General features: G+C 41.9%; 1 protein-coding gene across 1 annotated transcript in view; it reads left to right on the forward strand.

The window, feature by feature from the left end:
• The window catches only part of mertka (c-mer proto-oncogene tyrosine kinase a), a 122,813-nt gene that overhangs the window by 36,880 nt on the left and 58,939 nt on the right, over positions 1-26,994 (forward strand). The window contains exons 3-7 of the mRNA XM_039738534.1: positions 6,379-6,479; positions 8,418-8,591; positions 19,894-19,980; positions 20,105-20,220; positions 26,754-26,937. Coding sequence (XP_039594468.1) covers positions 6,379-6,479; positions 8,418-8,591; positions 19,894-19,980; positions 20,105-20,220; positions 26,754-26,937 — 662 coding nt within the window. The remainder of the gene's footprint in view (positions 1-6,378; positions 6,480-8,417; positions 8,592-19,893; positions 19,981-20,104; positions 20,221-26,753; positions 26,938-26,994) is intronic.

The raw sequence follows: 26,994 nt of genomic DNA on the forward strand, positions 1-26,994 counted from the left end.
CAGAGTTAAAGCACTAACAAGCCATGCAATTAAATTATTGGCAAGGATTGCTTTCTAATTAAGCAACCGTGCTAGAACAAAAACCTGCAGCCACTGCGCCCTCCAGGACTGTGACTGAAGACCCCTGCCCTACATTGATGTCAAGGTGTTTTTCGGTAGCTTTAGACCTCTTGGTATTTCCGAATTTTGGCCAGTTCATTACAGAGCGACCTGTTAGCATGTCTAGTAAGAATGATCTTGTTTTCCATGTTGCTTTTTAGTGTATACCAAAGTGATGCAATAAACATCTGATTCTGGGTTTTCATCCCTCCATTCTAAGCATAAGATTACATTTTTGACACGAAAAGCATTAATGTGTATTTCAGTTATTATGCTCATACACATTCCTTTAATTTTAAAGGCAGAAGCAGGAGCACATGCTACAAAGGATGCTGTATTATCATGGGGTGAGTGGAACTCACCAAGTTTACTTTTGGATTGGTCTACTTTTGCACCCTCAACACACACACACACACAGACCAAATCCACATTAAGTACTGATTATGAGTGAGGCCTGCACAACTTATCACTCCTCAGTACTCCACACAGGAACATGACAGCTTTGCGTGAACACCATACAGGTGTCCCCAGATGAAACTCAGACATAAATGCTACTTTGGTCTCCCAAGAATGACCTAGAAACTGATACACCTTTGTGAATGCCACTTACTAGCCAACAATGCATCACTTCCACAGTCTTCTCTCTATCGAGGACCTTTGTCCTCAGCCTGCTAACTCTGTGAGAAAGGAAGTGGCAGTCTCTTTACATCAGATGTCCTATATTTACTTTATTACTTCATTGACTTAAGGTAAGGAAGAAATGTAACACAAAGTATAATTTAATAAGAGTAGAATAATAGAAGCAGAAGAAAATATAACAGAAGTTACAAATGGATAGTGACACCTAGATGTATAGTACTAAATGAGAATGCACCCTTGCTTTAAAGTCAGAAAGTTTACTGAAAATTAGAAATAAAGGTAACATCAGTGTCAAAAGAAGTTGTCGTCCCGGCTGACTTGTTTAAATTCAGTAGTCGAGCTGATGTCTGGACAACATATTTGATGCTCAGGTGAATGGAGTCCCTCTGTCCCTCCCTTTGCCTTTCTTATATCTCTGTCTCTGGCAACTCTTTCTCTTTCCTCAATACCCTCAGACAGGCTGTAGTTTATGCCGAAAGCAACATGGCGTTCTGGACTTTGTGATGTTACACACAGATGATTGGTTAGGAATTTTGTTGATGGACAGCTGTGCTTTGATCTTGGGTGGTTTATCTGTTTAATCTCTTGCTCTTTTTTTCTGTTAGGTTGTAAACTATCGGCTCATTCAATGCAAAGATTACACACTTATATAAAAATGAAAGCAAGCATGCATAGATTGAGATAACATAAAACAGTATAAATTGTGTGTTAAATATCCCCAAAGATTGCTTTTACTGGTCATTGCATACTTTCTGAGCAAAACAAAATCTTTACACCTAGGCTGCTTTAAATATAGTGTCTGCAGTTCCAGAATGAGGATTTTTATCCCTCCAGGTCAGATGCCACTCCATTGCAGGGCATAAACATTTGCATCCGCATCCTAATGCAGGGGCAGTTCAGAATTACTTGTTGATCTGACAGCATGCAACTAGAAATCCAGGCAAATATGGGGAGACCATTAAATGCTACTGTGATGGTCCAGGTTGGCTGTAGCTACCATACTTCTTGAACCCTGGAACATTGATAGTCATGTACTGAGATGAGGACACATAAGAGGCAGAGGTGGGACACGGAGTGAAAGTCAGTCAGCCATTGTTTAACCTGCTTATTCCCAAACAGGGTCACGGGAGTCTGCTGGAGCCTAGCCCAGCCTGTATAGGGCACAAGGCAGGAACAAACCCTGGACAGGGCGTCAGTCCATCGCAGGGCCAACACACACACACACATCAGGGCCAATTTACCTAACCTGCATATCTTTGGACAGTGGGAGGAAACTGCAGCACCCGAAGGAAACCCACGCAGACACGGGGAGAAAATGCCTACTCCATGTAGGGAGGACCCGGGATACAAACCCTGGTCTCCTTGCTGTGAAACATAAGCACTACCACTGGACCACTGTGTTGCCCAAAGAGCAAAAGGGCTTTTATTAAAATAAACGACGGTGTCCGTTAATAAACTAAAGTGCAGTTTGCATGGCCACATAACCGGGTAACAGAAATCTATGTCTGCTAGTCAGGATTCTCTCTTGTATTAGGAATCTGTTCGTTTTTGCACACCCCTTTGGGGTCAGAGCACAGGGTCAGCCACTGTACAACTCCCCTGGAGCAATTGCAAGTTAAAGGCCTTGCTCAAGGGCCCAGCAGAGTAGAATCTCTTTTGGCAGTAATGGGGATTTGAACCGGCAACCTTCTGGATACCAGAGCAGATCCTTAACCTCAGAGCTGCCACACTGCGCATGGCGCCTTCCCTTAACTCTTTATTGATTCTGAACACATTCTCTGTTTAGTGGAATCTGAATTCCAGCTTGAGCTCCTTATAGAATGTTAAATAATTCATTACATTCATTACATGGAGCTCCTTAATGATGCTCAATTGGTCTGACTGAAAACCAACCAGAGGCAGGCCTAATGACTGTTAATTAGTAGGCATGTACTTAACGTATCAGGATGAAGCAAACAAATATTTGCTTGACTTTGTTTTCTGGCTGCTGGTTATCCATCCATCCATTTTCTAACCCGCTGAATCCAAATAGGGTCACGGGGGTCCACTGGAGCCAATCCCAGGGCACGAACCAATCCAAGGCAGGGTGCCAACCCACCACAGGACACACACAAACACACCCACAGACCAAGCACACACTAGGGCCAATTTAGAATCGCCAATCCACCTAACCTGCATGTCTTTGGATTGTGGGAGGAAACCCACGCAGACACGGGGAGAACATGCAAACTCCACACAGGGAGGACCCGGGAAGCGAACCCGGGTCTCCTAACTGCGAGGCAGCAGCACTACCACTGCGCCACCGTGCCGCCGGCTGCTGGTTATGCACTAGTAATTCTAGCTTTCCTTATATGCTTTACTTTAGAGTTATTTAGAGCAATTCTTGTTTCCTTTTGTCTACTTTCAGAAATCTGCCAGTGGGTCTTGTGACATTGTGTAACAGTTCTCTCTTTTACTCTGGATTCTGTTTTTTTGGATTTGCTTTCTTCTGGTATTTCCTATTAGATGTTTATCATTTTAGAATTGGTTCGTCTTAACCTGGTAATTTTTTAGTTCTTGTGTTTTGCTTTTTAAGGGTGGCATTGTGACACAGTAAGTAGCTCTGGTGCCTCAAGGGTCATCTGTTCAAGGATTGAAACCTGTGCCCAGTTAATGTCCTTGTAGAGTTTGCACATTCTCTCTAACTTCTTTCTGTAGGTTTTCTTACAGGTGCTCTGGTTTCTCTCCAATGTCCCCAATATGTGCAGGTTAGGCTGATTCCAAAATTGTCCCTATGCTATTAAAGGTTCTGTGTGTGAGTTTATTACACTGCTTCTGTTTTTTTCCCCTTTTGGGTAACTTTTTGAGCTCATTCTTTTGTGTAAACTTGATTATCAATCCATTTCATTCTTAATTTAGTCCCTTAAAATGCGCTCAGACTTTCCTGTTTAATTCAACAGAGTGTAGTCGCAGACCGCAGTACCTATGAGGTCAGTCTTGTAACGGCCCAACATCACGAAACAACCTCACCGTCATTCACAAAACGGCCATCGCATTACACTATGGTTAAGACTACGGCCCTATTACCCCATAGTTAAGATTAGGGCCCCATTACCGCATAGTTAAGATTAGGGCCCCATTACCGCATAGTTAAGATTAGGGCCATGGGAGGGTTATTTGAGTCAAAAGGTGTTTCGCGACTGACGTTGTGGGTGTTACCTGACCTGCGTCATAGGTATTGCAGGCTGAAGTCAGGCCCATCTCATTTAATTCAGCCTCTCTTAAAATATTTGTTTCAGGAGTGGTGTTGTCGTAATTAGTCTGCCCCTTTAATTGTGACAGGAAGAACCTGAGTAAGAGATTTAGGAGCAGCTACATGCATATCTGCCCCTCTTAATGTTACATTTGGTGGGGGTGTTGTGGTAATTAGAGACACACATGCATTACAATGTAAAGGAAGAGCACTTTTGAGAAGGAGTCTCTGTGGAATTTGCTTTGCAGATATGCAGTAAAGACAGGCAGATAGATGAAAGATGCAGTGCCTTTAGAAAGTACTGAGACCCCCCTCCCTCACTTTTTACACATTTTGTTTTGTTGCAGCCTTATGCTAAAATTATTTCAATTAATGTTGTCCTTCATCAAACAACATTCAAATCCCAGTAATCTCCTTACTGTCCCACACACCAGACTCTTCACCCTGAACTCTGGAAGTCTCTTCCTCAGTCTCTCCAACATTGCTCCTCTTTCACCTCCTTTAAATCTCAAGTCAAATCTTTCCTCTTCGATGAACTTTTGTCTTTTTTTTTACTCTGTATGTAAAGCACCCTTATTATTATTATTATTATTTTTATTAATGACAAAGTAAAAACAGATCATAGACATTTTTACAAGTGTATTAAAAATGAAAAATTAAAAGTTGACACAAGTATTCAGACCCTTTACTATGACACTTGTGCCTCCCATTCTGTTCTGATCATCATTGAGATGTTTCTGTGCCTTGCATGACATGATAAGGACAGGCACACACCTGTCTCAGAAGGTCCTCGAATTGACAGTATGTATCAGAACAAAAGCTAAGACATGAGGTCCAAAGAAGTGCCTGATGAGCTTAGAGACAGCACTGTTTTGAGACACAGATCTGGGAGAGACTACAAAAAAGTTCTGCTGCATTGAACACTGCCAAGAGCACAGTGGCCTCCATAATTCTTTAATGGAAACAGTTTGGAACAACCAAACTCTTCCTAGAGCTGGGAGCTCAGCCAAACTGAACAATTGTGGGACAAGGGCTATGGTAAGAGAGGGAACCAAGAATCTGTTGGTCACTTTGGCTGAACTTCAGAGATGGGAGAAACTTCCAGAAGGACAGCCACCAGTGCATCACTCCACTAATCTGGGCTTTTTGGCAGGTTGGCCGTACAAGTTATGAAGGCCTGTTTGGAGTTTGCAAAAAGGTACCTAAGGGACTTTCAGACTATGAGAAACCAGATTTCCCAGTTTAATGAAACTTTGTGGCCTCCATTCTAAGTGTCTCATGTGAAGGAGACCAGGTAGTGTTCATCACTTTATGAATACCATGCTGTGGGGTTGTTTTTCATCACCAGAGACAGAGAGAGACTAATCAGCATTGAGGGAAAGCTGAACGGAGAAAGTACAGAAATGTCCTTAATGAAAACCTAATCCAGAGCACTTTAGACTTCAAACTGGGCAGCAGGTTCACATTCCAACAGGTCAATGCTCTAAGCACAAAGCAAAGACAGCACAGGAGTGGCTTATGATCAACTCTGTGAATGTTTCTGAAAGTGCTAGCTAGAGCTTAAGACGCAATTGAACATCTCTGGAAAGACCTGAAAACCATTGTCTAATGATAGTCTTGATGGAGCCCGATAAGGCCTGAGAGAATCTACAGAGAAGAATAGCAGAAAATCCCCAAATCCAGGGGTGTATAACTTGTTGTGTCAAACCTAAGAAGACTCCAGGCCATAATCACTGCCAAAGGGGCTTCAGTGAAGATCTGAGTAAAGGGTCTGAACACTTGTGTTGATGGAATATTTCAGCATTTAATAAATGCACACAAACTTCTAAAATCTTTTTTTCTGTTTGTCATTCTGGGGTTTTGAGTATTTCTTGATGAAGGTAAAAGTTAATTTAAATGATTTTAGCACTACGTTGCAACATAGCAAAATGTGTGGAAAATGAAGGGGGTCTGCATACTTTCTGCAGTCTCTGTAGATTAAAGGAGCTGGCATCACTCACCTATGGTGCCACAAAGTCTCCCCTTCCAGGTGTCTATTCACTTTCTAAACCTGCTGCTCTAATGACAGGGTGGCATGGAGGTAGTTTTCACAGTATCATGGCCAGGGTGCCAGTCTTTTATAGTACACACTAGTGCACGCCACACACACACCAACATGTGTGTCTTTGGAAAACCCAAGTACCTACAAAAAACAATGCAGACAGTGCCTAAACTGTGACTTGAATTAAAATGTATTACTAAAGCTCATACTGAAATGAACTGTAGATTTTAAACAAATCCATTGTATTCATAACTATAAAATAGGCCTTTAACTTCTCTTAAAAGCAGATTCTTACCTTTTTGCTCTATTGCATTTGATCATTGTCCGCATTTCTCTTCATTAATGATTTTGCTTTGATTCCTTTCAGCATAAATAGCGTGCAGCGTTCAGATGCTGGGGAGTACAAATGTCGACTGAGAGTAAATAATACAAACATTGAGTCCAGTCCTATCCAAATTGAAGTATTAGGTGAGTCTTTTTTTTATTATTTATTCCCTTTCTAAAACTCATCAAATATTAATCTATTAATGTAGCCACTCATCTAAATTCTCGTTCAACTATGATTCAGAACGCATGAAACACTGATGTCATTTTTTTATAGTACTTTCAATTTCTATTGAATTAGGGAAGGAGCTTATAATATAAATAATGAGTGTAAGGCATGAACCACCCAGCCCAAGTTGCCAATCTATTGCAGGACACACTCATATTGGGACCATTTTAAAATTGTAATCCACATAATGTGCATGACTCAAGATGAGAGAGGTGTTGTGATCAGAGTGCAAATCCCAATTTTGAAAGGGAGTGAGGCTTTGAAAAGGACCCCTAAATGAAGCCAGGGTCTTCCCAAGCCTGGATAAAATAGGCCTCACCCCGGGCAGCCTGACCTCACAGCTCCAAAGGCAGGCATTCGTCTAGCCAGTCCCAAAAAACAATGAACAGGCTTTTAAAATACAAAGTACATAAAACTATCATAAATGCCGTTCAAGGGAGAAGAAAAGCCATTAAAACCTCTCTGGCTTAAGGACATTTATTTGTAAATAAATAATGAAGCACAAAATGGAGAATAGATGAATAATAAGGCAAAGGAACTTGCCTCAAAGACAATCCAGAGCAAATAATTTCTAATATGTAATCCAACAGTTAGAGATCCCAAAAACCAAAGCAAAATCCAAAGTACAGAAAATCAAAACTTACAATTAATGCACTTTAAAAACCTGAGTGAAGTACTGAACTCTCAGCTTCAGAATATAAAGACTGAAGATGGTCCTTTATCCGTGACCTGTTTTGCCCAGTTTGGGCTTTGTGGTCTCATGGCCTTGGAACCCCTGCAGATTTTTGTTTTTTTTTTTTCTCCAGCCCTCTGGAGGTTTTTTGTTTTTTCTGTCCTATCAGCCATCAGACCTTACTTTATTCTTTGTTACTTAGCATTGCATAATCTAATTTTTATATTTTTATTTTTCAAAAACTTTTCTTTCTTCATCTTGTAAAGCACTTAGAGCTGCATCTTTTGTGTGAAAACGTGCATTGAAATAAATGTTGTTGTTGTGACATCAGGGTGGCCCCGCCTCTTAGGGTTCCCTACACAAAACACAAGGAATGCCTTCAAAGAACATAGAAGCACAATGTTTATAAATTGAATAATTAAAGAAACACATAATTTTATTTTCAAAGGTATGCCAAAAGCAGAATTAACAAAAGATGAAAACTTAATAAACAACAAAAATGTTAAATACCGGCTCTTCTGCTCAGCTTCGCTTGGAAGAGTGACAAAAGTATATGTTACATGTGTAAAATAAATAAGACACAGATGTGATACTTATGATCTCCTCATTATGTTAAACGACATGTATTATTAAGCATCTAGTGCTTCTGAGGTTATTAAGGAGATAAACAGAGTACAAATAAGGGCAAAGTATAAATTATTGTCTCCCAGTTTCTGATTTGTTTTGCTATAGGAATTTTGTATTTGGTTTCTTTGTTGTCGTCTTCTTCTTTTTCTTCTTCTTTGGCTGCTCCCAATAAGGGATTGCTGTTTAAACCTCTAAGAATAAACTAAGTATTAAATAATTAATATTTTCATTTATTAAATAAATAATAATTACACTGATTTTTTTTTCCCCTAAACCTCTGGCTTGGAGTATGAAAGTGAAAACTACGTCATTGCTTTTCAGAGAGAAAATAAACTGGTACTGGTAGTAGTAGCTTGGTGACAGTGTTCAGACCACCAACTAGTGAATTTACAGAAGATGTTATTTACAAGTATAATGATCAAATCATTTGGTCCCACACAAATTTAAATGTCTATCTTGGAATAAAGAAAATGTAAACTGACAATGTCACGCAATATGCATAAGTGAAATGTGTATATTCTTGTTTTTAATGTAGAATTTGCTCCATTTTTAGGACTCCCTACTTTTCTTAAAGAGCCTGAAAATGTCAACATCTCCCGAAATACTCCATTTAATCTCACATGTGCAGCTGTTGGCCCACCTGATCCTGTAAGGATCTCGTGGCTACAAAACAGCGTGAAGATAATTGGGACAGAAGGCCTCTCACCCTCCATTCTCAGTGTGCCAGGTAAGTGCAAGGGTTTCAATATTTTGGCAGAGTATGCAGGAGAGCAAGAAAATGTGTGTGTATTTGTGAGCATGAGTGGGCTTCTGGGAGGTGTGAGGAAAACATTCAAATGGGCCACTTCCTGTTCCATCTGAAGCATTTTTAACCCACTGGAATCTGTCCAGAATATGAAGCAGGGCCACCAGCACAAATAAAGGCACCTTGTTCCACCAACTGGACTGAACTACACTATATATATATATATATATATATATATATATATATATATATATATATATATATATATATATATATACGAGGGGGGACCCAAAAATAACCAGAAATATTTTTAAAATGTGTTTAATTTAATTTTCTGTACAAACTACAATTAGTCTCCTTCAAAGTAATCTCCATTGGCGGAAATACACTTATCTAACCGTTTGTTCCATTGTTTGAAACATTTTTTAAATTCGTCTGAAGTAATGCCCATTAATGCTCTGGTCGTTTCTTGTTTTACCTCTTCGACGTCAGCAAAACGCCTTCCTTTCAAGTCTTTTTTCATCCGAGGGAACAAAAAGAAATCACACGGAACTAAATCCGGTGAGTAGGGTGGGTGGTTCAGGGTTGTCATACCGTTTCAATAACAATAGTTTCTGCAACACTTTTTTCAAGAAGAAAACAAAATTTCACCGCCTCGTGTTGCTCACGATAATCGTCCATCGTAAAAAAACGACGCTTGCACAAAACTACTTTTACAAAATTCATTGAACACAAGCACAACCTTCCAGACTGATGGCACTTGGCAGACTGACTTGTGAGGAGTGTAACTAGATCGCCCTAGCGGCCCAACCATGTACTGCAAGTACCAACCTAACAACAACAAAATTCCTGTTATTTTTGGGTCCTCCCTCGTATATATAACCAGTCACCTAAACCTAACGCAGACAGACACTGGGTACAAGTTCCAGCATAACACAGGTTTAATCTTTTGTTTCCACTTGCAGCACAATACAATAAAGCACTAATAACTGCAGAACTTTCTTTCTCCTTCTTCTCTCTGTCTTCTCTCTCTATGTCTCTCTTGCACTCCACACCTTCTTCGGCAAGCTTCATCTCTCTCCATCCCGACTCTGGCTCGCAGAATGAAGGCTGGCGGCTCCTTTAAAGCTGCACCTATTAGAGCTCCAGGTGGCTCATTCTGGAGGTCTGGAATCACTTCCAGTTGTGGCGGAAGCCCGACATAATAGCGCTCTGGATGCACTCATGGAACCTAACATAGCTCTAGCAAATTCCAACTCCAAGAGTGCCCAGCGGGAATCTGTAATGCCCCAGCAACCCAGGGGAGATGCTGCCTGTCTATTGTCCTGGGGCAGGTAATGCACTATACCCGCCCTCTCTCCAGGTCTCTCCATCCATATATATATGTTTTGGCAGACGACCAGGACCTTGCCCCACTGGGACTTCTGGAGACTGGAAGGACTGGGAGAGAGGCAATACCTTCCCCAGGACACATTAGGGCAGCCCCCCTGGTTTGCATAGGGGCCACGGGACTGGAACTTGGAAGCTCAATCCTGTTGGGCACCATGGCCACTGCCAGTGGGTGCTTGAACAATCCCGGGGCCTTGGGCTGCAGCAGTCCTGCCACAACAGGAGGTGCTGCAGGAAAAGCGTCAAGGAGCACCTGGAGCACATCCAGGTGCATTAGAAACGGGGCCATCTCACTCCATTTGGGGAGCTGGTGTCAGGTGGTAGAAAACAGAGCTTGCGGGAGAGGAGTAGAGGTGGCTAAAGGAGAGAAGGAGGGAAAAGGAAGAAAGGACTGTAGGCCATTTGTGCTGGTTGGTGCATTGTGTGGTGCTATGTGCAGAAAAAAGCAATAAACGTGTGTTTTTGTGACATTTGTCTGGTCTGTTTGTGTCCAGGCTGAATTACCACCATATATATATATATTCATTGCATTCGTAGTCTAGGTCTCGATCTGATTGTTTTGGTGGTTACCTACCAGGTAATGCATAGTGGTGTGTGTATGCCTGATGAGCCCAAAATAAGGGCGAAACACGTGTTACTCTTTACATTATTTGCGTACTCTTTACATTATTTGACAATAAACTATGTAATAACATATATATATATGTATATATCTATATATACAGTATATATATATATATATATATATATACACACACTAGCTGTGCCACTCATTTAAGAAAGTTTGAAATCTAATAACCAGCGAAGACCTCATTGTCAACATTTACAGTGGACCATGCAAATCATGTGTCTCTGTTATATGCCATTTGGTATAGGATTCATGTTTGGTGCACCATCTGTTGGAATAACAGAGATATAGCCACCAGGTATACACACAAACGGACAAACTGACACTTATCCTTTCATTGAGGTGGATTTAGACCCCATTGAGGTGGAGGTGCTTAAGCTGAAGAAGCTGCTACATGAATACATTGCCAGTGATGGCATTTGCAAGAAGTTGATTATTTTTCTGATTCCATCTGGTTAGGACCTTTTATATAGATGGACAGAAGGACATAGTGAAGGGCAGGGCGTTTAGCACCTTTTCTTTAGGTCCTTATTCTACAACTGTGTCTGTTTCTTTCAGACTGCAAAGATAACAGACAGATGGGTAACATCATTGGCATCTCCTGCAATTGCTTCCTTTGTTCTTTTTAATTTTTTGTCTCCTCAAACTCAGCTGAACAGCTACATAATTGTCTATATATATAGACAATCATGTATCCATGCATAATATATTGTACACTGTATTAGATATACACTATTTGATTTGTATATAATAATAATGTGAATTCAGTAGATCTGATATATTTTCAGTATCTGTATTTTTCACTTTGGTTTTGTGATATTGAGAGTAGATAAAAATGCTGTGATTGAATAACAAGAAGTGGGAAATTCCTCTCACATTATAAGTTTACCGTCTTTAATTGTTCATGTGATACCACTTTCATGTTTCTTCTGTTATGGGTAGTTCTCATTTCTACTCTCACATGCCCATAAAGAAAACGTGTTTATCTGTTTTGACACAATTAAGAACAATTGGCGAGATGAATCTGACTCCATCTGCTGTATATGCTTATGCAGTTTGTTTTTTGGTTTTACCAAAAGATTCGGCTGCATTTTAATCTTTTACAGTATGCACTCAGTTCAGTCTAGAAGCCTTAGAGGATTTTCTTTCCTTTGTATTCTGTTGAAGCATAAGTCGTGTAAAACCCAAGAATGTTCTTTCTTTCTTATATCCTTTTTTCTTTTTACTAACAGTAATGTTAGGAATGTCCATGTGTCAATCTTGTATTTAAACTGGCCTGGATGCAAAGTGTGTTAATATGGGATTTAGAGAATTCTTTGAAAAATGTATTTTGCTTTTCTATTTTTTACTTTTAGATAGGTGTTTCTTTGCATATTCTGCCTGCAGCTTTCCGTCAAACAACCCTAAAGTTACCAAGCTTGCCAGCAGCTCCCCAAATTTAAGCATAAACCCCTCTCCTTATTCTCAAAGTTCCTCAATTTTTCCACTCAGTGCAGTTTGGGATACGAGGTTTCAGTTTGGCTTCAGGTCTGTGGAGCGGCTATGGTTGTTATGAGACATTTGTTTTCACCCTGGAAAGCTCCATTTTGTTCAGTTGTTGGTATGAGCACAGTTTTGGCAGAGACCAAGCATACATAGATCTTAAGAGTGCTTTTTGTCTGCACACTTTATTTTTAGATGCACATTCTAAACCAGTACCATTCCAGTCTGATGCTGCCCCCGATTGCTGAGCTCAAACCTTGTAATTATCATATAATTATTGAACTTGCTCCATCAATCACAGATTTTTCGGCTCACTAAGCAACTGAATAGAAATATCTTGGCTAGCACTGTATATGTTGGTCCCAACAACACTTTTTCTTTTATATTCATTCATTCATTAATTTTCCACCATTTATGCGAGGCCGGGTTGCGGGGGCAACAGTCTTAGCAGTGAGACCCATACGTCCTTTTCCCCAGCCACACTTGCCAACTTATACTGTGGGATCTCAAGGCGTTCCCAGGCCATCGGGGAGATCTGATTCCTCCCAGTGCGCCCTGGGTCTCCCCTGGGGTCTCCTCCCAGCTGGTTGTGCCTGTAAAACCTCCATAGGGAGGCGTCCAGGAGGCATCCGTATCAGAAGGCCAAACCACCTCAACTGGCTCCTGTTGATGTGGAGGGTCAATGGCTCTGCTCCAAGCCTCTCACAGATGTCGGTACTTCTTGCCCTATCTCTAAGGGAGAGCCCATCCGCTCTGCGGAGAAAGCTCATTTCAGCTGCTTATACAGTCGACCCTTGACATACGACCGGCCTGACATATGAACTTGATTTACGACCAAAATTTTTGTTTTGATTTACGACCAACATCTTGCGTTACGACCCGAATGCGGTCACGTGTATCCGCTTGTGCGATTGTAAACAAACAGCCAAAAGCTTTTGTAAGCGTCAGTCGGAGCCCAGATACATGTGTTTGTGGACATAATTTCGGTCAGTGCAGTGATTTATCTATATATATAATTCACTAAGACCTTGGCAAGCAAGACGCATAAATGCTAAGGAAGGAAGAGAAGGTAACGAAGGTAAAGAAAGCGATCACAATCAAACTGAAGAAGGAAATTGTGCAGAAATATGAGAGTGGTGTTCATGTGACCGATCCCGCTAATACCGTATTTACTCATGTACCACGCACCCTCGTGTAAGACGCACACCCTAATTTTTCAAAATTTTGCCCCGTGTACGATGCGCGTTGTAATTGTATAGGAAGTCTTTAGAGAGAGAGCGAGCACTGTCGTGCGAGTGTGCGAGCAAGCGAGAGAGAGCGAGAGTGGGCGAGCAAGAGAGAGAGCACGAGTGGGCGAGCAAGTGAGCAAGAGAGAGTGGGCGAACAAGCAAGCGAGAGAGAGAGAGCGCGAGTGCGCGAGCGAGCCTAAGCAGAAGAAGTTTCCTCGTGTATGACGCGCACTTGATTTTCTAATGCTGATTTTTGGGAAGTAAATACGGTATGTACAGCATGTCGAAATCCACCATCTCGATAATTTTACAAAGAAAAGATTTGTATAAGGAGGCTCCTTCTAAACAATAACCACCTTCCGTTTCATTCTCCTCCTCCTCCCTTCCTGTAGCCCAAAGATGTTAAATTAAATGGTGAGTACAGTATGAAATTGTTGTTTCTGGTAGGCTAGGCACTTTTTATAACATTTTGGTTAGTAAATTAGAAAAATTGACTTACAACCAACTTGAGTTACAACCAGCCTTACGAACGAATTGAGTTCGTAAGTCAAGGGTCCACTGTACTTGCGTTTTCATTCTTTTGGTCCTTACCCAGGTGACGGTAGGGACGTAGATTGACTTTGCCTTCCGACTCCACTCCTTCTTATCTTCTACAGATCGATATAACAACCTAATAACTGCTCTATCTCACTTCTACAGCATTATATTTGGTCACTCTAATATGAGTCTTGAGCCTGCTTTCACTTCTGATGTTAAACTGGCATTTTGCAGGTTACAGTAAAATATGCTGTAAATTAAGCACAAACAGGCATCTTGTGGGACTCTCTGTTGAATGTTCAGAATGAAGGGAGGATGATAACTGAAACAGAATCAACAGAACGGATGTCATCCGATAGCATAAAGAGCTCTCTGTCTCAAGAGGTCAGCTTTTCTTCAGTAGACTGAGTAGGCCTGTTCAAAACTCGCTGGATATGTGAAGCTGCAATACTAATCACTGCCTCCCCTAATATATTATAATAGAAAACTAGCTGTCTCCCGTGGCTTTGCCCGCATAGTAGTGAAACAGGACAAACTTTAAAAAAAAAATGTAGTAATTTATATTGAGAAGAATTTATATTGATAGCATTCATATCCGAAGGCCTCTTGAAATATAATATTTTTGGTTTTGCTATCAGTGGCGAGGATGTAGCTGTGATCTCTTTGCCAAAATTGTAAAATGTTGGCAAGGTATCCCTGGCCAAGCAGAAGGCAGATACACTCCAATGTCAAACGTTGGCACTGTATCTGATCGTGTTCAGCTCTGATGGAAGAGTGCCCCCTACGTGGGGAGAAGGGCAAATGGATGTGATATCTCTGCCAATGAGCAGGTATCCTCTAAAACACATGTAGCTGTGACCTCTCTCTCAAAAACGTCAAACATTACTCTTTAACAATCTGTAGATGGTAATATCTGCTGAACAAACAGGTATCACTAGCTAAGCGGAGGCAAGAACACGTGGCGAGAGGTAGAGCGATTTGAATGGAGGCTGGAGTGTGAATGAGGAGGGCCCTGCCTGGCTCCCTACTCCTGAGGTCCTGCTCCCCCTCTCCTCGGCCCACAGCCTGTCTCTTGGATTTGCACAAATAAATTGGTGCCGCAACCGAACTATAATACTTAGCGCGATGAGAGAAGTCACAAAATCAACCGGAATGTTCAAGCAAATTATAGAAAAAAAAGATCTAAATTCGTTAAGTAGTTCTCTCATGAAAAGCGGACAGACAGACAGATGTTGGATTTTATATACAGTACAGTGTCACAAGTTCGACCAAGAGCCACACCAAGGTTTGTAGGAGCCACCCGTGTATTGTTTCCTGGCTGCAAAATTGAGAAATGATAGCATTGAGGTGCACAATTCAGAGTCAAAGTAGAATAGGGAATAGGGGAAAGGTGGCTGCTTTTAAAGGCCAATATAGGAAATTACATCAGAGGGGCCGGACCCGGAATGGTCTTGATTCATAGGCTCGGTCCTGGAAGTGACATCAAAGTGGTCGGAAGCAGACTTGACGTCATCAGGACCAGGCGGTATTTCCTGTGAACGGTCTGTAGAAAAAACGAGAAAAAGAGTCAGTGCACTCTGCTACATCCCGGTCTGGCTTGGAATTACCCTCATTCAAAGCCCTGTAGCTGCCTCCCATGCGCACGTGTTTGAAAATATATAGAGATGAAAAAAATAATAAGAATGCTGGAAACACAAAAGCTGAGGAGCTATAAAAGGGTAACAGAGTAACTGCTGAAGCCAGCCAACTGAGAAGATAAAGATTCTGTCATCCTGTGGATAGTAGCGACCTTTTACTTTTTCACTGAATTCAGTGTCGTACCTGACAGCAAAGCTGTTACAGACTTTCAAGATTAATTACCTCTTCGGAGCTAAAGTTTAGAAACTCTTAGGGTAGCAGTGTGATGTGAAGTAGAAAAGCCGCCTGCTTGCATTGATTTTGCTTAGCCCCCAAAGACCTGCATGGTCTAAATCATTCTTAATGTGAGACGATGTTATGTGTGTGTGAGCTCTATGATGAACTGTTTGCTCCGTCCAGGGCAGTTTCCTATCTTGTACCCAGTGCTGCTGACATAGGCTCTGCCTGTGCCTAAATGTGGTCAAGCAGGTTTGAGAATATACCCTTACAGGTCACTTTATAGGGTACATCTGTTCAGCTGCTTATTAATGCAAATATCTAATCAGCCAATCACATGGCAGCAACCAAATGCATTTCGGCCCGTAGACATTGTCAAAACGACCTGCTGGAAGTTCAAACCAAGCATTAGAATGGGAAAGAAAGTATCCTGAAGTGACTTTCAACATGACATGGTTGTTGGTGCCAGATAGGCTGGTCTGAGTATTTCGGAATCTGCTGATCTACTGGGATTTTCACATACAATCATCTCTAGGGTTTACAGAGAATGGTCTGAAAAAGGGAAAACATCCAGTGAGGGGCAGTCCTCTGGGTGAAAATGCTTTGTTGATGCCAGAGGGGAATGGCCAGACTGGTATAAAGGCAACAGTAACTCAAAAAACCACTCATTACAACAGAGGTATGCAGAAGGGCATCTCTGAACACAACATGTCAAACCTTGAAGCAGAGGGGCTACAGCAGCAGGAGAACACATCGGGTGACACTCCTGTCAGCTAAGAACAGGCAACTGAGGCTACAATTCACGCAGGCTCACCAATTGGACAATAGAAGAAGACTTGTTTTTTTTTTTCCACCATTTCATTTTGATGTCTGTGTCTTCCAACCGTCTCACCATTTATCAAGTTGGTTCATAAACTACAAGGGCCCAGAGTATAGCATGGTGCCAACTCCCACTGCACGGGTTATCGCGGCTGTGCAGTGTTTCTTGGTGGTCATCCAAAGTTTAGTTGCTCCCTGCAGAAATTTCCTGAAGAATTCTCCGATATCTGCTGCTGTGTCTGCCCAGATGAGCAGACCAGACCTACTTGGCACTTGTGTGACCCCGGCTTTGTTCGTGCTCTTAGTGAATACAATAGGCTGGCTGTTGCCTCCTTTCTTTGCTCATTTCTTTCAGCCTTTTTTCTCCCCTTGGTTGTCTTTTCCAAGCCAACAGGGTGGCAGTCAGCTTTTCTGAGGGTTTTGTGATGCAGAGTTCTGCACCCTTTTGATTGGACTCAAGCCTCTGTTTACGAAAGGCATCCTATGCAGAAAACAGTGTAGCTTCTTTTAAATGCTATAGCAGTTAATGTCAGTTTCTCACTCCTATTATATTAGAATCATCTGCTCCTAAATACTGGAGCAATCCCTGCTTACCACATTATTTGTTGACCACTTTCTGTGCTACAACTTCCTCCGAACATATGCTTCATTTGTACAATATCAGATTTTCATTTCAATCCAGATCAAGTTTTGATTCTCACTTCCCAGAGAAAGCAGAAAAAGAAAAAAAGAAAAACAGAACCAAAATATGACAAAATACACTTATCTACCTTTCAGTTAAAAAGCAACAAAAATTACCGAAAAAGATGTACAGTATATAGCCTTAGTAGCCATTACAGAAGCAAGTACACATTAAACTGGATGAAATATTGGACATTCTAGTAGATGTGCGCCATATTATTGGGCCTGTGAGCCCTGTGGAGTTGGGGGTTTTGTGTAATTCTGCTATTTTGGCGTAGAAGGTTTCCAGTGGTGGCCTTATGCTTGCCTTAGGACTTTCTAGGTAGACCTGAGTATCTCCAGACCTTTGAATTTTGCTGTATTAAGTTACAATTATGAGCCAGTCTCGGGGGTGCAGGTATAGTCTGGTCACCATCACGATGAACTAGAGCTGACTACATCTTAGGTTATAATACTTCCTCCCTTATTATATTTTCTGGACACAGATAGACAGCAGAGAAGCAAGTTCAAATGTTCATTCATGCAGTATAAAATAACATTTTCTACATTACATTTCTTATATTTGCCAAATGCAGAGGTACATTCAATTCAATTCAATCTGGATAAATACCAGCTGGTATTCAATATGCCCAGATATCAGGTGGCTCTTTCATTCTTAGGATGGAGTGGTGGCTCTGAGGTTAGGAATCCGCACCGTCAATCAGAAGGTTGCCACTTCAAATCCTGTAAATGCCAGAAGTGATTCCACTGCATTGGGACCTCGAGCAAGACCTTTAACCTGCAACTGTTCCTTCCTGGCTATGACGTTAACCTGCATCCAGCCATGCAAGCAAGTCCTCCAACTCGTGGGTTGGTGGCAGGACTGGCATTCCAGCCACTGTAAAAAATCTCACACTGTTCCACTCCATTTGAACTAGTGTGGTGCTGAGGTGTCACCCGTTGCACAGCTGCACTCGGGTCCTAATCTGGGATCCTGAGGTGGTTCATCGTGTGGTGGGTACAGCAATACATTGTATCAGTGCTCATAGTTTAGGGGCCAACTCCCTTCCTGTGCTCTGACCATATGTCTCAGAACAATCCTGGCCAGGCACAACCTATGTTCTCGAACCTTCTACCAATCAGTGTTCAACCTGTGTCCATGGAGGGGTAAAATGTTTCTCTTTGCTTTGCACCCTCCAAATCTATATATATTTATACTAGGGGGTCAAAGGGCGCGCCATGTGCCAGCCACTTCGCGTCTCTGCCACTCATGTTGTGAAAGGGGTGGCTGAATGAACGCTTTGGAGTATGCGGACGGATCACCTGCTTGCTTACTGCTCTTCCTGCCATGCTGCGTGTTCTGCTTCTCGCGCTGTGCGTCGATCATTTCAAAGCCTGTACAGCAGCGGCGTTTGCTTCGCCCGCTCCCATTGTGAATTGGGGAATGCTGAACACAAGCTAAGGAGATGTGGACGGATCATCTGTTGTCTTTCCGTTGCTGGGCTGCATGTTCTGCTTGATGCTCTGCGCGTTGATCGTTTAAAAACCCTGCACAGCAGTTGTCCTTTGGTCTCACTGCTTTGTCTTGCGGATGTTAAAGTGTCTGTTAAAGTGTGCGTAGATTATTATTGTTCTCTTGTGCATCCTTTATTGCCTTCTTTTCTCTCCAACGCTTTCATGTCTCTTTTCAATGCGCTGTTCTTTCTTCTTCGGTTAGTCGTTCATGTGCCATCTAGAACATATAACATTTTTAAGAGCTGGGAGCACATGACATGTGTCTGCCAAAAGCATTCCAACAACTGTGAACTTGTTTTAAATTTATTGTAAGTAGGGTGTGATGTGCAAAACTCACCTGCTTCCTAATGTTGTAATGTCTAGTCTCGCGTGACGTCAAAGTGTCTCTCCGAGATGATCATGTCTCAACCCACGATTTTTTTATATAATAGATAGATATAATTGTAAGAGTGAATTTCGCATTGGTGTTTTTCCTTTGTATATGCAGTTTAAAGTGGAGAGACTTATCATATTTGTGAACTGTCCAGTCAGTGTTAGTGTTGTCACTGTCATCTTGATATTCTCATTGCCATTACTTCGATTTGATTGTATGATACACAGTTTTGTAAATTAATGATTTAAAACCAATTTTCTTAACCTGCCACAATTCTAGTAAATAGCTGTGGAGTCTGCAAGAGAAGTGGTTGCAAGACTGGAAGTAAACGTGAATGAAACAGCAGTCCATCACAAGGCTCACACACACACACACACACTTACACTCCTATATCCAATTTAGTATTGTATCTCAAAGAAGTTTGTTTAGGTTGATGAGTTTATTGGCTCTGTATGAGTACCTGTGGGTGTGTGTAAATGTGCCCTTCTGCGGCTTGGCATCCTGTCTGGGGTTATATCTTGCTTTGTACCCAAGGCCCCAGTGTCTTGCAATCCTGAACTGTATAAGGGGTTAGAAAATGGATGGATATACCACAAAAGAATCACAGTTCCTTTTGTTTTGATAGTTAATGACCCAATTTTAATATGACTTTTTATACTTACAACATTTGCATTATTTGGACTGCTTCTTTTTTTTACTAGTGTCTTTAAGTCAGTAAAATTGAATAGTTAGACTTAAAATGTGTTTTTATAGAGGTGTATATTAAATGTAAATTTTTCTTTTGTTTGCGCCTCTAAGGAGTCAATGATTCCGTCCGCTATAGCTGTGAAGCCACCAATGACAGAGGCTTGAGCACATCGAAAGAAGCGCACGTTAATATTAAAGGTACTACCAGATATGTGTTTGTCACATTTGGGTTTATTTGGGTGTGTTCTCTGATATACTTTCGTTTAAGTAAACATTGATCATGCACTTATTTAATCGATCTCTAATGCTTCTTAACTTTCAGGGCCCCCTTCAGCACCAAGTGATCTGCAAGTAATAAAGCAGTCTGCCCACTCCCTGTTGGTCAAGTGGCTACCAGGACATGATGGTTACTCTCCACTTCACACCTGTCAGATCTCAGTGAGTAAATGCCGTCTGCTATGTACTACTGTCAAGCTAATGTATGGTATTTTGTGACAGTTTTATTTTTTATTTATTTATGGCTTTTTCTTTGTCTTCTTCTCCTTCTTCCACCCCATTGTTACATGGGGTTGTTATTTTTTTTTCTTTGACTAGACATTTCCAATAAAGATTTAGGCATGATTTTGAAAGGTTTTAAAACCAGTGAGTAATATTGTGCTGTAGTACACATTTACTATCAATATTTCAGTATGGAAAAAAACTTAAGCGATTGATAAATAAGCATTTTTTGAATGTATTCCTGTCAAACATCTGAAGGGCCATACAATCAGTTACCAGCCTGGCAACAACCTTTAGTGATTTTACAGGTTCTCTTCATACCGTCTTGTATTTATTTTGCTTTCCCTTCACACTCCACAGATATCTGTAGTATGTTAGATTGACTGGTGGCTCATTCTTGTATTGGCTTAGTGACTATCTGTGTGTGTGTGCCCTGTTATAAACTGGTGTTCCATCTAGGGATGGGTCTCACTTTGTTGTCAAATTTCCCAAGATACAGTCATGCTGCTGTCTTTTTCTTCTTCCTCTTCATCTCTTCCCATTTCTTTATGGTATCAATGTGTTTGATCCACATTCTCCATATAGGTTGGTCCTGCACCCTGTCCCCAGTCAGACCCTTTTCCATTAAATCGTCTTTTCCTTTATCCTCCCACCTGTTCTTTGTCCTCCCTCATTTTCTCTTCACCGGACTTCCAATCCCATCACTCTTTTGCCCGCATATTCCTTGCCTCTCCTCATCACGTGTTCATACCACTTGAGCCTACTTTCCTGCACTTTCTTTGATTTCTCTCGCCCTTTGGTTGTACCTCTGATGGTCTCATTTCATATTCTGTCCTTATTCGTACCTCCAACGTTCTCAATTCTGGCGCATCCAATTTTTTATATTGCGCTCCATTTACTGCCCATGTCTGCGCTGCAAAGTGTGGACAATAGCAAGAAAGAATGCTATGAACAATTCATTTCTGTTTTGTCAAAATTCACTTTTGCCACAAAAATTATTTTTTTTATAGAATACAGCTTGTGAGATAGAAGACTAACACTACGAGCTTCCCGTCATGTCACTGTAACAGTGCAGGAATTAAACTGAATAATATAGCAGGGAAGGCATTAGTTGTTGAGTGTTTAGCACCGCTAGCTGACTTATTCAGCATTTTTGTTTCGAATCCCACATCCTGTCATTGCCTCTGTGGAGTTTGCACATTCTCCTCATCACTGCGTTGTCTTTCTTTCCATATCACAAAAGATATGCATGTTGGGTGGATTAGCAGCTCTTAGTTGGCTTCAGTGATTGTGTGTTTCCTGCAACGGATTGACCTCCTGTGCCCAATGCTACCAGAATAAGCTCTGCCAGCCCACACACAAACCTGAAATGGCTTAAGTGGGTTTGTGAACTTGTATACAGTATGTAGAAGACTATCTGAATTATTACAGCATTCAGATATAATGAACTGAACTTCAAGGTTAATGCTGATAACACGTTGCATGAGTTGTCAAACCGAACTGTCAGTTTTAAATAGTCCCGGGGTGACTACTTACTATGACAGGCTTTCCCTTCACTCTTCTGTGATCCCATTTTTGTATGGCCCTGTGAGTTCAGTTGGCCTCCTCTGCTTCTCTACTGTATGCATGTTGCTTCAGATGAAGACGGTGAGAGATACATCTCACCCATTTTTAATTTTTTGAAGCGGCAGTCCTTCATTTAGGTCAGTAGGTAAATACTGTTTTGTTGCTTCATTGTAATAACATTTGATAAATGTTAAATTGTAAGGGCCTGTTGATCTTGTTCAGGAGTAAAATGTGTTGAATATGGTACTGTGCAAGATTATGAACACCAATACCTTGAGACCTTAAAATATACTGCTCAAAAAATTAAAGGAACGCTTTTTAATGAGAGTATAGCATCACATCAATGAAACTTGTGGGCTATTGATCTGGTCAGTTAAGTAGCAGAGGGGGTTGTTAATCAGTTTAATGAAATTAAATACAGGTACACTAGAGGGGCAACAATGAGACGACCCCAAAAACAGGAATGAATGGTTTAACGGGTGGAGGCCACGGACATTCTTCCCTCCTCATCTTTTCTAACTGTTTTTTCATTAGTTTTGCATTTGGCTACAGTCAGTGTCACTACTGGTAGCATGAGGCGACATCTGGACCCTACAGAGGTGCAACAGGTAGTCCAGCTTCTCCAGGATGGCACACCAATACATGCCATTGCCAGAAGTTTTGCTGTGTCACCCAGCACAGTCTCAAGGGCATGTAGGAGATTCCAGGTGACTGGCAATTACTGTAGCAGAGCTGGACAGGGCTGTAGAAGGTCCTTAACCCATCAGCAGGACCGGTATCTGCTCCTTTGGGCAAGGAGGAATAGGATGAGCACTGCCAGTGCCTACAAAATGACCTCCAGCAGGCCAAACAATCAGAAACAGACTTCATGAGGGTGGCCTGAGGGCCTGACATCCTGTAGTGGACCCTGTGCTCACTGCCCTGCACCGTGGAGCTCGATTGGCATTTGCCATAGAATACCAGAATTGGCAGGTCCACCACTGGCGCCCTGTGCTTTTCACAGATAAGAGCAGGTTCACTCTGAGCATATGTGACAGACGTGAAAGGGTCTGGAGAAGCCATGGAGAACCTTATTCTACCTGTAATATCATTCAGCATGACATGATGGTCTGTGGAGGCATAACCATGGAAAGATGGACTGACCTCTACAGGCTAGACAATGGCACCTTGACTGCCATAAGGTATCGGGATGAAATCCTTGGACCCATTGTCAGACCCTATGCTGGTGCAGTGGCTCCTGAGTTCGACCTGGTGCACGACAATGCCCGGCCTCATGTAGCGAGAGTATGCAGGCAGTTCCTGGAGGATGAAGGAATTGATACCATTGATTGCCCCCCACGCTCACTCGCTTGACCTCAATCCAATAGAATACCTCTAGGTGTGACATTATGTTTCAGTCCATCCAATGCCACCAGGTTGCACCTCAGACTGTCCAGGAGCTCAGTGATATCCTGGTCCAGATCTGGGAGGAGATCCCCCAGGACACCATCTGCCGTCTCTTTAGGAGCATGCCCCCCCCAACTTTGTCAGGTAAGCATTCAAGCACGTGGGGGTCATACAGACTACTGAGTACGAGTTTGAGTTGCTGCAATGAATTTTCGCCAAAATGGACTAGCCTGCTGCATCATTTTTTTCCACTTAGATTTTTGGGGTGTCTTTGAATTCATCCCTCTTTAGGTTTATAATTTTCATTTCCATCAAACGATGTGCCATCCCTTTGTTCCTAACACATTACCCAGTCCATATCAGTATAGATATCCAGCAGGATATATTTTTCCCATTGAGATAAGATGTGTTTTCAAAGTGTTCCTTTAATTTTTTTGAGCAGTTGATATGGTAACATACCGAATAAAGAAGAAAGGTTTTAAACCTGCTTAATAAAGTTTTGGGTGACAGGGAGGAATGGGACTATCCCAGTGACAATGGACACGAGGCAGGAACCAGGCCAGGACATTACAAAGCACACACACCCATTCAGAGGAGGGTGGGATGAGAGACATCCATTATCCTCAGCTGCATGTCTATGGAATGTGGGGGGAAATCAAAGTACCTGGAGAAAAGCCCATGAAGGCACTAGGAGAACATGCAGAACTCACAGGTAGTGATCGATAATTTCTGTACCAAACTACTATATGAGGGCAGCAACCCTGTGACCTGGTTACCCACCATGGTACTTCGGCTCACTAACAACTGCCCTTCACTTAGAACACTAAAAGATCACCACCGTATTTATATACTGAAGTGAATACAGGTCATGAAGCTCGAGGAAACATTTGTGGCTTATTAAGAAAAGATCAGTGCCACTCATATGATTACAAGGTGAAGAATGATGTACACACATCCTCTGTAACATCTTCAAGTCCAGAGCATTGGGTTACCCTGCCTTCCTGCAGAGCAGAAGAATGAGCATGCTTATCCTGTTAAGCTAAAGCACTTCTTCACTATGGTTGTTTCACTGTGTCTCTTATTATATCCAACTCTCACCATACCTCTTCTACAATTAAAGCTGTCCTTACTAGCCAAGGCTATGAAACTCCCACTATCACACTAATAATACCAGCACAATCATTTAGTGCTGTGGCCACCTAGACCCCTTAACCCACCCATGAGTGACGTGGCTTGCTGAGGTGAAGGACCAATCTTTTAGCCTTGGAGTCCACTCTGAGATTTTTTCACTTTTGTGGCTAATTCACTCCTTTTTGCTCACCATGGGAAAGCAAAACAATGTGTTAGTGCTGAGGCTACCACAGGTCATCCTTGGCGTCAAAAGCATGGTCCCATGATTGTCAGCTCTTCTGCAAAACAGAAGAAAAAAACAAGCTGCTTAGGTTGCTTCATCTCAAGCACTCATTTTTTTGGCTTAAACGTCTACCATCAGTACAGTTGTGATTTTGCTGTAACCATTTCTTCCTTTAATTTCAACTTAGTTACTTTCTTTACTTGAACTTACTTTAACTTTTGTACTCTTTGTGTGTAGACCTTCCTATATCTGACACCAGCATAATTGGCTAGTGGTGCCACCATGAAAGGTCAACCATTTTCAGGTCTTGTAGCAGTGATTTGGCAATTGACATGTCTTCTATGTTTTGAGAAAATGTGTGGCTGAACTGAAGGAAACAGAATTATAATTTTTAAAATACTAAGATGGTGCACAGTAGTGGTATGGAATAATAAAGATTGAGAAGAAGAGGAACACAGCAAACACATGAATGGAATGTGTGGTTCATGAGTTTCTCCATCCATCCATCCACCCATTTTCCAACCTGCTTGTCATGTTTGCTGTTCCTTTAAACTAAAAGTCCTTCATTGGCAACATTTTAATTTATCCCATAATTTATACAGAAAAGCTGCACTGTTGTCTGTAATCATCAGGCCATGGCCCTTTGACCCTGTTACATCTTATTGCTTTTAATGAAGCCTTGAAGAAGCCACATCCATTGACCTTTTTGGTGGATGGAAATATTGCAGCAGCAGACACAAACATCAGTCTAACAAATAGGAAATAAGAAGTCAAAAAGTCATGAACAAAAGAAAGCTGAAATACAATGTTGCTATCCAAAAAATAAACATTGATGACACTTTTATTTCCATACGTTTAAGAAGTCTACCATCGACCGCATCTCGGCACTGAGGGTTCACATGAAGAGCAAATGCGAATATCGTCAGAGTTTCTTAGCAGCCGTTGTCGATTTTTATAAAAACGTTTGACTCAGTTGATCGAGTTGCCCTGAGGGACATCCTGAGACTTTGTGGGATTCCCCCTGAAGTTACTGGATACGCTAGTACTGTGAGTGCTGCGCAGACTGGAGGCAGAACCTCTGTGTTTTTCCCAGTTGATTCTGAGGTTTGTCAGGGGTCTGTTCAGTTCCAACTCCGTCCGATGCTTACATGGACTAGGTGCTAGGCAGGCTTGTGGGGTCCAATGGCTGAGGGGCATCTGTTGTTGAAGAAAGATTCACTGATCTTGACTTTGCCAACGGTGTTGTGATCTTTGTAGAGTCAATAGAGGCTCTGATCGAGGCGCTCAAGAGACTGAGTGAGGAGTCTGAGTGTCTGGGCTTGTGAGTGTCCTGATAAAAACCAAGATCCAGGCCTTTAATGACCTCTTGGGCACGGCCATCAACTGTGTGTCTGTTTGCGGAGAGTGTGTTGAAATCATCGAGAGGTTTACTTAGCTCTGCAGTAACATTCATGTCTCTGGTGACTCTTCCTGGGAAGTCAGTAGACAGATTGGGAGAACATCGGGGGTCATGAGGTTGCTGGAAAGGGGTGTATGGCGCTCCCAATATCTATGCAAAAGGACGAAGGTTCAACTCTTTAGAGTCCTGGTGCTTCCTGTTTTGCTATATAGTCGTGAAACATGGACGCTATCCAGTCACCTAAGACAAAGGCTGGACTCCTTTGGTTCTGTGTCTTTTCAGAGAATCCTTGCTCCATAATGCGGGTAAATCATCTCCTGAATGAGACCCAATTTTTCAGGAGTGCCTCGTTTTTATAGCTCCCAAAACCGAAGGGACGTGGTCAGTTGCCCTCAGTGGGTGTTTTCATTGAGCTGTGGGAGATAAGAGAGTTAGTGATTGCACCCCCTAGTGTCCCAGATTGGTAGTGCTTACTTCAGATGAGCGTGGAAGGTGACCCACGGACACGAATGTGTGACACCACACAGAACAACTTGTTTGGAGGAACAGTGGACCCAAACTCACCGCAGCAAACACAGTGCTCATAAATACTGGAAGACAACAAATCCTGCACATTAAGCTACTGCTCTATGATTCTGGATTAAACAGGCTTTAGTACAGACAGATAGAATGTAAGATGAAATGTGTTGCCAGTATGCCACCCACGACTTTTCAAAGATTTGTTTTTATTATGGTGATAAAGATGTGAGACCCTGATTTTCATTTCAGGTAAACCAGACGATATTTGGTTTTTCCAGCCATCTAAGAGACATAAATGTCCCAGTACCTCCTTACGAATGTGACTTGAAGAACCTGACTGCCATGACTTCATTTTGGCTGCGAGTGTCCTGCATGAATGAGATTGGATGGTCGGGTTGGAGCAAGTGGATCCAAAATGAAACTCTTGAAGGAGGTAAGCAAATGAACTCCCTTATTGCAAATAACTGGTAAAGAGCTTCCTCTTTTTACA

The sequence above is a fragment of the Polypterus senegalus genome, chromosome 16 (genome assembly GCF_016835505.1).
Source record: "Polypterus senegalus isolate Bchr_013 chromosome 16, ASM1683550v1, whole genome shotgun sequence".
NCBI classification, from domain to species: domain Eukaryota; kingdom Metazoa; phylum Chordata; class Cladistia; order Polypteriformes; family Polypteridae; genus Polypterus; species Polypterus senegalus.